At 48.7% G+C, this 11933-nt stretch overlaps 1 protein-coding gene across 1 annotated transcript; it reads left to right on the forward strand.

The window, feature by feature from the left end:
- Window positions 1-4207: 4207 nt before the first annotated feature.
- Dok2 (docking protein 2) lies at window positions 4208-8495 on the forward strand. The gene is made up of 5 exons (XM_005355601.2): window positions 4208-4509; window positions 5466-5747; window positions 5952-6039; window positions 6800-6984; window positions 7536-8495. The coding sequence occupies exons 1-5, from the start codon at window positions 4438-4440 to the stop codon at window positions 8148-8150; spliced, it is 1242 nt and encodes a 413-aa protein (XP_005355658.1). The 5' UTR covers window positions 4208-4437; the 3' UTR covers window positions 8151-8495.
- Window positions 8496-11933: the final 3438 nt, after the last annotated feature.

The following is an 11933-nucleotide window of genomic DNA, read 5'->3' on the forward strand; positions in this document are numbered from 1 at the left end:
GGTTCTGGCTATGACAAATAAAGCTGCTATGAACATAGTTGAGCACATGTCCTTGTGGCACGGTTGAGCATCCTTTAGATATATACCCCAGAGTGGTTACTGGGTCTTGAGGAAGGTTGTTTCCTGATTTTCTGAGAAATCGCCACACTGACATCCAAAGGTGTTGTTCTAGCTTGCATTCCCACCAGCAATGCGGAAGTGTTCTCTTTTCCCCACAACCTTTCCAGCATAAGTTGTCATCAGTGTTTTTTATTTTGGCCATTCTTACAGGTGTAAGATGGAATCTCAGAGTTGTTTTGATTTGCGTTTCTCTGATGCCTAAGGCTGTTGAACATTTACTTAAGTGTCTTTCAGCCATTTTAGATTCCTCTGTGGAGAGTTCTCTGTTTAGGTCTGTACTCCATTTTTTTAAATGGATTATGTGATCTTTTGGTGTCCAGTTTTTGAGTTCTTTGTATATTTTGGAAATCAGACCTCTGTTTGATGTGAGTTAGTGAAGATCTTTTCCCATTCTGTGGGCTGTCGTTTTGTCTTGTTGACCGTGTCCTTTGCTTTACAGAAGCTTTTCAGTTTCAGGAGGTCCCATTTATTAATTGTTTCTCTCAGTGTCTGTGCTGCTGGGTTATTAGGAAGTGGTTCTCTGTGCCAATGTGTTCAAGTGTACTTCCCACTTTCTCTTCTATGAGGTTCAATATGGCTGGCTTTGTGTTGAGGTCTTTGATCCATTTGAACTTGAGTTTTGTGCATGGTGATAGATATGGGTCTATTTTCATTCTTCTACATGTTGATATCCAGTTATGCCAGCACCACTTATTAAATATGCTTTCTTTTTTCCATTTTTTTTTTTTTTTTGCTTCTTTATCAAAGATCAGGTGTTGGAAGATGTGTGGATTGATATCTGGGTCTTCTAGTTGGTTCAATTGGTCCTCCTGTCTGTTCTTATGCCAAGTCTTAAACTCTTGAGTCACAACCCTATATGGGGTCAGGAAACTGAGCATGGGGGAAGGAGCAGTAAAAAAAAAATTGACAACTGTAAAAGGTTTCTGAGCATGCAAAACTAAAAATTAATTCAAAGCTGAATGTGTAACGAACCTAAGGGGATTCTGGCCATGCTATCCCTGCACTGCTCTGCAAGACTTTGTTGTAGCCCTGGTTCTAAACAGACACCGTACACACTGTTTGCTGTGGATAATGTCAAACCATGCAATGCCAAAGACTGCCTGGAATAGCTTAGCACAGATCCAGGATGATGATAGGCCACAAACTGCTGTATTTTTACTGCACACACCAAGTTTTCTGCTGCTGTAGAAACATAATGGGTTGATAATAGAAAGAAACCAATATTTTCCTACAATTATTCCTCAGTACCTATAAAATTAGTATGTCCTTGGATTGTATTGTCAGAATATTTGATTTTAAAAGCTGCTCTTTGAGCTGGGTGGAGGTGGTGCATGTCTATAATCCCAACATTTGGAAGGCAGAGGCAAGTGGATCTCTGTGAGTTTGCTGCCAGCCTGGTTTACAAAGTGAGTTCTAGTGAGCCACAGTAAGAGACAAATAATAATAGACAATAAATAGAACAATGCAAATGTGGCATTACGCTTTTTAAAAAAAATCTGGAGTATTTTATTTAGTGTTTTTTAATTATAGTCTATGAAACCATAGATACAGAAGGACCAGTATACATACTTAATGGCTACACAGAGAAACCCTGTTTAGAAAACAAACAAACAACAACAACAACAAAACTCAACCAAAAAAAATCCCCCAAACAATGACAAAATACTGCTCTTTGAGTTGCTGACTTGTTTCACAAGAGATTATTACATATATTTTGGTTTGGGATTTGCATAGGATTTATAGCAATTTCTGAAATGACCCTAAAAATACTACTGCCATTTTATACTATATATATATGCATGCATGCATGTATGTATGCGTGCATGTATGTGGTTTTTGGGAGAGGGGTCTTTTGTTTCCAAGGCTTACTTTGTGAACTAGCTGTGTAACTAAGGATGACTTTGAGCTCCTGATCCTCCTGCCTCCACTTCCCAAGTGTTAGGATTATAGGTGTGTGCCACCATGCCCAGCTATGTGCTATGTGAATGTAAAGTGAATTCACAGCATTGATGATTGCAAAACCAGAATATCAGGGCACTCTGAAGAGAACTTAGGTGGTACCAGTGTTATTGGTACTGTGGTAACATCTGTGATCCCTGCAGGCAAGATGGGAGGCAGGCAGAAGAATTTCAATACTGGGTATGTGGCTCAGCTTTGCCTGAGTTGGGAGACTTGGGTTCTGGTCTGGTGTACTTGCAGGAGCCCCCCCAGACCACTGCTAGCTTCATTTTCAATGTGTATGCTGTGGGCATTGTTGATTAATGAAGTTTATGAGCAAATATACTCATCTCAGTATGCAAATTTGCTTGTCTTTAATAAATGGAAACACATATACCAAAGACTTCCTTTTAAAAATGTTTCTTTATGTTTGATTATCGGTAAATGCTTGATTTCTATGCCTGTCTTATGTACGTGGGTTCGAGTAGACTTTCTCAGGTGGAAAAAGGAAGTGAAGAGTCTGATGTTCTAGAGACAGAGGAGGCCATGCCCCATTTCCTACTCTTAGCCACTTCCCGAGTCAGTGTTCCCACCATGACCTTCGTGGTTCTCCTTGGTGTTTGGCCCAAGCTGCTCAAACCCTGGCAGCAAGGCTGAGGGTGATGAGCTACAGTAACACATTCCCAAGCCTCAGAGCTGCCCCATTTAGCTTTCCGAGCTGCTTTGGTCTGCACATGGCACCGACAGCAGACTGGATGAGCAGTGTGCAACCCAAACCCCGTGCCAGAAGAAACGGGCTGTGTTATAAAAACACCCTTTGCAAGATTATTTCCAGGAGGATGTTCTAGTTCTCAGTTTCCCCAGCTATTCCAGACTGTTTCTTCAAGCCATCGGGCTCTAAGGTGAATTCCTCCACTGACCCTGTCTTTCCCCAAAAGAGATTCTTTCTGCATTGGCATCTGCCTTCTGATTAAGGCCGGAGAGATGTTGCTTTACAAAGGTTGCATTAGGGCCGGGAAGATGAGTCAGTGGGTAAACCACTTGCAATGCAGGCATGAGGACCTAAGTTCAGATCTCCAGAATTTCTATAACTCAGTATTAAATTAGCATCTGCAATCCCCGCAGGCAAGGCAGGAGGCAGATGCAGGGACCTCTAGAAGCTGCTCTCATGGGCCAACTACTCTGGCTTATGAGGAGCAAACAGCAAGAGACCCAGAAGATGGGCGGTGAGGACAGCTACCTGAGGTTTAGTCTCTGACTTTTATAGGTTTGCTTTCACATACACACACACACACACACACACACACACACACACAATTAAAAAACCACACGATTAAAAAAACGGTTACATTAGCTACCATGATGACACATGTATTGGAGATCAGTCCAGGCTACATGAGACCCTGTCTCAAAACATCTAAAAACCAACCAAGGAAACAAACAAACAAATAAACAAAATCCTATTGTGTTAACAATCTACTCTCCTCCATCTCAGTTCTGTCATCCCAGGTAAGTTGCAGACAGGTGTGCTCATGCCTGCCCTGCCTTTGTCAAGGAGTAAATTATGGCTAGTGAAAGAGAATGGGGAATTCTGAAGCGCCTGTGATTTAAGGTAAGTTCGACCTGAAACCCAAGTGTCTGGAACCCTTGCGAGGAAGAAAACCCGCAGCAGAGATGTACTTGGGGACTAAGTCTTCTCTAGAGAGGATGTTCTTATTTCTAGACTCTTCGCAGGGCTGTATATTGTTGGCAGGTAGTAAACACTTTCAGGGACTAGTGCATGTATGTGCATGTGCATGTGCGTGTATGTGTGGCTGGCTGGGGGTCCCCCGTTGCCAGTCATGTGTCTGTCTTTGTACATTACTGGGTTTTTGGCTTATCTTTGCCTGAGTTGGGAGATGCAGGATCTGGCTTTATAGGCCCTTCAGACTGTCCCTACCTTTAGTCTTTTCTTTTCAATGACTGTGGACTGATTCCCAAGGTCTCTTTCAGCTTGATGTATTCAACATCTTGTCTGAACTACAGAGCCCTCATTACTGATTTTCTAGTACAACTTAATTTTTGGGTCTCTTTGCTCTTAGGTTTCAGTCCCTCACAGCAGCTTCTGCAGAAGTGTGAAATTTTGCCTTTTTGGAAATTGTATGTTACTCAGTGGAAATGCAGGAAGGAAGTTTCAGCATGAAGTGTACTCATAAAAAAAAAAAAAAAGCACACACAAAGCAAGAAACCACAGGGCCTATCAGCCTGTCGTCATCAAGCAGACTAGAATAGTGTAAAAGACTCTAGGCAGAGAGGAAATGAACTAGAGAGAAGGGGGAACAGGCCCAGAAGAGAGAGGAGAGAGGTCAGAGGCAATGGCAGTGGGGCGCTGAAGTGGCAATGGTCAGGATGGAGGAGGCGGTCGTGAAGCAGGGTTTCCTGCATTTTCAGCAGCACCAGACCTTTGGCAAGGTGAGGGCAAGGCTCGGCTGGGGCTGGGCAGAGCAGCTGTGTGAAGGAGGGTGTCGTGAATTCCCCGGGGCAGAGGGGCTGGATCTTCATGTCCCTTACCCTCCTGTGACCATGTGCTCCACCGGTTTAGACAAGAATCTGGGGACGATGCCTGCCTTCTTAAGGTGCCTTGCCTCCTAACCCAGGCCCCAAATGACCTCTTGTCTGAGGGTTGTTTGTCCTCGTGGGTGGGGTAGAGAAGGAAGCAGCTGCTGACTTCATCTCTTTTTTTTGTTTTCTTGCTAATTATTGGATTGGGGGGTAATGTGGAATGGTGCGGAAGGGAAGAGTTAGGGGGCCAGTTTGGGACCACAGTAGAGGTCCCTTTCCCCTTTGCTAAGAAGCTATGCCCCCAGGCTGTTCCAACCTCCCCCTCCCATAGCCTCTTTGAAGTTAATCTTCTGCCTCCTGCCATTTAGCCCAGCCTCCACCTCTCCCTGTCTTGGTCTCTATCTCTTGGTGTGTCTCTCCTGGTCCAACTTGTTAATTGGTGAGACAAAAAGGGAAGTTGCTGGAAGCGTTGGGGTCAGACCCTTCCTAGGGAATGAGGACTTGTCCTCAGTCTAGGCTGCCCACTCCTAATTCCAGTCTGGGTTTCAGTGACTCGGGCTTTTCTCCCCAGTACCGGAGAGATGGGCCTGTTGTCTTCCTGCACTCTGCACCCATAGGCCATTTACTGTGGTCCCCGCCTGGCTTGCCCATCCTGGTCTCCTGGCTAACCTTAGCTCTCCCATGCATTCTCTCTGTTGTCCTCACTGGCTCTCTGGTTCCGTGATGTGCGCCTCTTTCTCCCCATCCTGCGTTGCTGCCCCAGCCCCACACTCTCTCCCATGGTGGTTCCTTTTCTCCCTTTTGATGACCGTTTCTCCATCTTTGGCGACTCCCTTTTGGCCTCTACCTGTCATGCCCGGGCTCAGAAGTGGCGCCGGTTCACAGCCGTGTTATATGGAGAGTCTGGCTGTGCCCTAGCCAGACTGGAGCTCCAGGATGGCCCAGAGAAGACGCGGCGAGGAGAGGCCACTCGGAAGGTTGTCCGCCTCAGTGACTGCTTACGGGTGGCTGAGGTAGGCAGTGAGGCCAACAGTCCCCGGGACACCAGTGCCTTCGTCCTGGAGACCAAGGAGCGTCTGTACCTGCTGGCAGCCCCCTCAGCAGAGCGCTGTGACTGGATACAGGCCATCTGCCTCTTGGCTTTCCCGGTGAGGGGTACAAAGCAGCCTACAGGCACGCACTTCCTGCGGGCGGGTGGTTGGAAACAAAGCCCTTTTTAGGAGCGTTCTTCCTGATGGGAACCAGAGTTAAAGTGCAGTCAGAGCTGGCAGGCTGGGTGCGCACTGAAAGCTTGGGTCAGAGGGAGGCCGTGGGGTGGGAATTGGTGGTAAGACTTGGGACCACCTCCTCAGGGGCAGAGGAAGGAGCCCCTGGGACTGGAGGAAAAGACAGACAGACCCTGCATGGAGGAGAATGAATTGTATAGCAGCTCTACAGCAGGTGAGGGGTAGGACCCGAGGGACACTCTCTCCGTGTGGGTGGAAGGTGTGGGCTGGCTACAGGGCCAAGTCTTCCTGTCCTGTGGTTACCCTGGGCCCTGCTTATCAGCATCTCTTCCTGGCGTCTTGGTGTGGCCCAAAGGTGGTTGGCGCCCAGCCTGCCCCCCATGTCACCTTTGGCTCACCCTGTCGTGCCTGCTGGAGGCTGAGGGTCTTGGTCTCGACTTTCTCTTTGTGGGATCTGAGTGTTTGTCTGGGGGAAGGAAATGCTTTCTGTCGGGGCGCCGCTGTGCAGGTGCTCTGTGAATGGGGAACACAATGCTGATAAGAGAGGCCCAGTTCTTGCTTCTGAGGGCTGGTGATGGAGAAAGAGGAGCAAGAGACTCTTCTATTTAAGCTCCACCCATAGGGAGCTTCATCTGTAGCTTTAACAGCAGGGGCCCTAGGGGAGAGAGAGAGCACAGAAAACCAGGCTACACTGGCAGAAAGGATGTGGCCCAGAATTAGGATGAGGTGGCCGAGGGCATAAATGGCACTTTTTAGGGGAGGGGGGGGGTGTCTGTAGCCCAGGCTTTAAGATCCGTGGTGTGGTATTAGGTAACACGGGTCAAGTTTTTTTTTTTTTTTTTTTTTTTTTTTTTTTTTTTTTTTTTTTTTTTTTTTTTCCTGAGAACCTCTGGCATGCTTACCTCAGATGGGTAGCATGGAAGGAGGCCCACTGTTTCCTGTAGCTGCCTCTTTGTTTTTCATCTCCTCCCCAGGGGTCTCCTGTAAGGAATACGCTGTGACCATTAGACCTACAGAAGCCAGCGAGCGGTGCCGGCTCCGAGGGTCCTATACTCTCCGGACCGGGGTGAGCGCCCTGGAGCTATGGGGTGGCCCTGAGCCAGGCACACAGCTATATGACTGGCCCTACAGGTTTCTTCGGCGCTTTGGGAGGGACAAGGTGAGTGAGGGGCTGACCTGGGCAGGATGAGACCAAAGATGAGCTATCTAAGGGGGACAGTCAGCAAGGGCCAGAGAGCCACTAGAAAAAGAGAGAATGGGAGAAGGCCAGCCAGAGAGACAGCAGAGGTGGGAGAACAGGGAGGGGAAAGGGGTGAAGGCTAAGAGGTCTGGGTGAGGAGAGAGATGAGCTCTGGCTGAGGAGCGGCTGGCATTTCTTGTCAGTCAGTTCATTTGTGAGTGAAAGGGAGGGAGAAAGAGAGTGAGCATTTTTGTCAGGAAGAAACAGTTGGCCATACATAGTGGCACAAAACTATAATGTCAGCAGTAAGGAGGCTGAGGCAGGAGAGGGTTGGAGGTCTGGCCTGGGCTATGTAGTGAGAGCCTTTCCCCAAATAGACAGCAACCAACTCCCAAAATCAGGGACAGAGGGAAAAGAGCTTGAACAAAAGCCTCTGATGGGGGGCGGGGGACTAGGCCTAGAACATCTATGTTTGGATGGGGTCCAGAAAACAACAGTGCCAAAAATGTCTCTCCCTCCCCTTACCACAGGTGACATTTTCCTTTGAGGCTGGCCGACGCTGTGTCTCTGGAGAAGGCAACTTTGAGTTTGAAACAAGACAAGGCAATGAGATCTTCCAAGCCCTAGAAGAGGCCATTGCTGCCCAGAAGAATGCCACCCCTTCTGGGCCTCCAACCCTGCCAGCCACAGGGTCCATGATGCCCGCCGTGCTGCCTCGGCCTGAAAGCCCCTATTCCCGGCCCCATGATTCTCTGCCTTCTCCTTCACCTGGCACATCGGTGCCTGGCGTAAGGCCAGGGGGCCCCGAGGGGGAATATGCTGTACCCTTTGATACAGTGGCTCACTCCCTGGAGAAGAGCTTCAGGGGCATCCTGAAAGGGCCTCGACGGCTCCTTCCTGACCCACTATATGACAGCATCCAGGAGGATCTTGGGGCTCCCCCACCCGACCATATATATGATGAGCCCGAGGGCATGGCTACCCTCTCCCTATATGACAGACCACGGGAGACCCTGGGGGAGACATGGAGGGAGCAGCCTACTGCTGACGGGGGTCCCAAACCCCTCCAGCAGGATTCCTCTGTGCTTGGCTGGCCACAGGTAACGGAGTATGACAATGTCATACTTAAAAAAGTCCCAAAGTAAGGGGGTAGCCAAGAGATGGGAGATGTGGTCCCAGGGAGGTCTTTGGAAGCGGTGGAGGCTTCTGCTAGAGACCTCTGGTCTTGGGCCCCAGGCTGTTTACTGTTTGAGTCACCGGTCCTGAGCAGGAAGAGGGCTCTGGAGGGACCCACCCTCCTCCCACGACTTTTCCACTTCCTCTGCCTGCCTTGGGTCTAAAGGGAACTTGGGTCATTTCTGCTAGGAGACAAAAGGATTTCCACAGATACCCTGGTTCCTTGGTTTGTACGGGCCTTGTGTGTACAGACACTCCCTTCCTGGGACAACCCTGGCTTCCAGTTAGCAAGGAAGGTGACTGTTGTCCCTCAGTCTCCCAGAGTTTTCTAGTCATTAAACATATTTTGAACTACTCCATTGTGGCCCGAGTACTGTGTGTGTTTGTGGGGTGAGTGCTTTGGCTGACCCACTGAAGGCTTCTTCACCTAGCTGTGAAGCCTTCCCTGGACCTAGGCTGGGGGCCTCAGCATTTGTCCAGAGTCAGCGGCCCAAGAAGGTCTTGGTGCCTTGGTAAAATGTTTATCCTAATGCGTTCTGTTGCTATAACTGGATGTCATAGGCTAGGTAGTTTAAGAAGAAGAGAGATTTTGTTTATTTGTTTGTTTTTGTTTGTTTCGGCTCATGGGTCTTTAGGCTGGAGAGTCCACAAAGCGGGCATCCAGTCAGTGCTTCTTATTCTTGCACGGTAATACCACAGAGGGCACCATGTGCCCATAAGATGACAGTATACCAGAGAGAGAACGCACTAGTGCACGAATGGCTTAATTCATCCACAAAGCCAGTGGATCCTCATTGCCCAGTGGCCTCCCAAACGTCCCACCTCCAAACCCACGAGCATGTAACTTTGGAGACTTTGTTTCCAACACAGGAAATGTGAGGTTCATCCAAAGCACGAAAATCTTCAAACGGGTTTACTTTTCCTCAAGGACAGGAAAATGGCAGTGGATGTACTGAGGGTTGGTGGGACATCTGGATCGCAGGGTACACTCGGCATTTAACTTTTTTTTTTTTTTACATTTATTTACTTATTTTGTGTGTATGGGCAGGCACACGTGGAGGTCAAAGGACAACCTGCAGGACTCAGTCCTCTCCTTCCGTCAGGCGAGTTCCAGGCCACTGAACTCAGGCCATCAGTCTTGGTGACCTTTACTGGCCGAACTGTCTCATCAGCCCCAAGACTTGGAATTCATGATTGTGTCCTTTATGCGCTAGGAATAAGACTTACCTGTTGTGTGGCCTGCATGGATGTGTACCACGTTCATGCCTAGTGCCCACAGAGCCCAGAGGAAGGTGTTGGATTTACAGATGGTTGTGAGCTGCTATGTGGGTGTCGAGAACTCAACCTGGGTCCCCTGGAAGAGCAGTCAGTACTTAACTAGCTACTGCCCTTTATAATTTGAGGATGTCTGTGACACCCATGGGAGCCAAGAGCCCTTGCAGCCCCGCGCTTTCCCTTAAACCCTTGGGGCCTGAGACCCCTCTTGTGTCCCAGTTTCCCCATAGACTTTGTGTCCTTAATGGTTTCTCTTGTGCACAAAACCTGAGCTGGTGGAGAGGGGAATGGTCAGGTATTTCTCATCTTAGTCCAGCCAGCCCATTCAATGAAACACCGTGTACGTGAAGCTGTAGGATTGATTCCCTGGCTGCAGGGTGTGAGATGCTCAGAGAGACAAGGCGCGGATCTCTGTCCTTGAGAAGGGGACGTGAGTGCCGCACAGTGACTCCCAGTTGTGTGTGAAGCTGCACGCCTAAGAGGAGACAACTGTGGAAGGCAGTCTGGGTGGGTAGGGGTCAAGGTTGTCCACTGGGACAAATCGTAACTCCAGCAGCTCCGGGAAGGCGTGCTTGGAGCTGAAAGGTGGAGGTTAGGTCCTCCAACGGAAGGATTCCCTGGATCCAGAACGTGTTACAGAGTTAGCTCTGGTGAAACAAGGGTGTCTGCTGGATGTGGCCCATGAAGAAGGGAGGGGTCCAGCGAGAACTTGGTTCCTCACACACTGGGATTAAGATGGCCACAGTATGTCCAGCCAGAGCGGGGCTGGAGCTAGAGAGGAGGTTCTAGAAACCAGGAGAGCAATGAGCAACAGACACACAGATCAATGCCCTCAAGACCGCACCTGAGTTTTGCTTTCCGATAGCGTTTGCCACTTAGTGAAGGAGTAAGTAAACTGGAGCCGGTGAGAGAGAGGCAGCTCTGCTTCTTTTGTCTGTGCCAAGGTTTGCATCCAATATGAGTTCCAGGATCTGTGTGAGTCCAGTTCTCCAAGGGGTCCGGCTCCTCAGGTTATGGGCGACAAGAGTGATGCAGGAGAGGGATAGACGTGCCTCAAAGCAAAGGAATCCACATTACTAATTTCCTCGCGTGGCACTTGACGTGGTCATACTGGGTATAGCCAGCAGAGGGCAGTGTCAGTCTGTGGAAACTGCAAGCAGGGGCTAAGCTTGCCAGGCGCGGTGGGTGCCTAGTCCTAAGGGACGAATTTCCCTGCCTGAAGCATCTGGGGGCAGTTTCAGGAGTCTGCTTTTTAAGAGAGGGTCCCTTCAGACACTCAGAATTCCACTCCGGAAGTGTGGACACGCTTTCAAGATACCGGGATTCTGAGCTGATCCCTGTCCCATTGCGCCCCTCGCCTTCAAGAGACAGAACTTTCTGGTTGTGCTACTTGAGATCACGTGATCTTACAAGGAGCGGTGGTGAACCGCTTGGTTGGGGAAAAAGTGGGGTGAAGGTTGGTAGCTGCGGAAGTCGCGCTCGTTTAGGGAAGCTGGGAGGGGCAATGAAAGTCTTTAGAGGGCTGCTGGGGAAACGCTGACTAGGCATTCAGCGCCCTCTGAGAGGAAATGAGCCAGTGGGTGTGCCCCATTCTGCAAGGGAGCCTTGGGTGCCTTCTAGCCAGCGCTAGCCGCGTCTGGGTCGCCATGATGTGTGCATCATTCATTCAGCAAACACTCCAAAGCATTTCCCACTATATGTTCCCCTCATCCAGAAGTGGGGATTCTGGAAGGCTCCACAGCCCCAGACCCAACTCAAGAAGTTCACAGGGGAGAACAGCGAGCAGAGTTGGCTTCTGATGTGTCAGTGAGACGAACAGCTTGAGAGAGCTCAGACAGACACACGGAGACAAGGCCTCCTTGAAGAACTGCTGAGCCACCTAGGCTGCTAGGGGCGAGTTCGTAGGTAAGGAAACAGATCTGCCTTTGTGGGCCAGGGCAATGGAATGGCAAAGGCCATCAGCTGGGAGAGGGTCTCTGGGCTCAAGGCAATCTGCTTGGTACCCATTGATACCATGAGAAGCTTTACGGTATCTAGGACACTTGGAGATGACCTTAATATTTTAATTGCAATCTTAAGTTGCTTAATGAAGGGACTTGCTCTGAGAAATTTGTCACTACCTGTTGTCACCACTGAATTTTATACCTAGATGACATCTAGCTGCATACCTAAGGTATATGATATGTGTGTATATATGCTTATATATGTCTCTGTGTTAATATAATTGTTATATAGTAGATGACATAGATACACATGTATATGCACACACTGTATACATTATATACATTCTATATAATATTTCATTATATCTAGAATGTTTATATTATATATATATATGTATGGCATAGCTTGTTTCACCTAGGATTCAAACATGTAGAGCTTGTTTATATGTGAAATATGGCATGTAATGGTAACACAGTGGTATTTGTGTATACAAATATCCAAAGATAGAAGAGGAACCACAAAAATACCAGGCG

This window comes from Microtus ochrogaster, chromosome 17 (genome assembly GCF_000317375.1).
Source record: "Microtus ochrogaster isolate Prairie Vole_2 chromosome 17, MicOch1.0, whole genome shotgun sequence".
Taxonomy (NCBI): Eukaryota; Metazoa; Chordata; class Mammalia; order Rodentia; family Cricetidae; genus Microtus; species Microtus ochrogaster.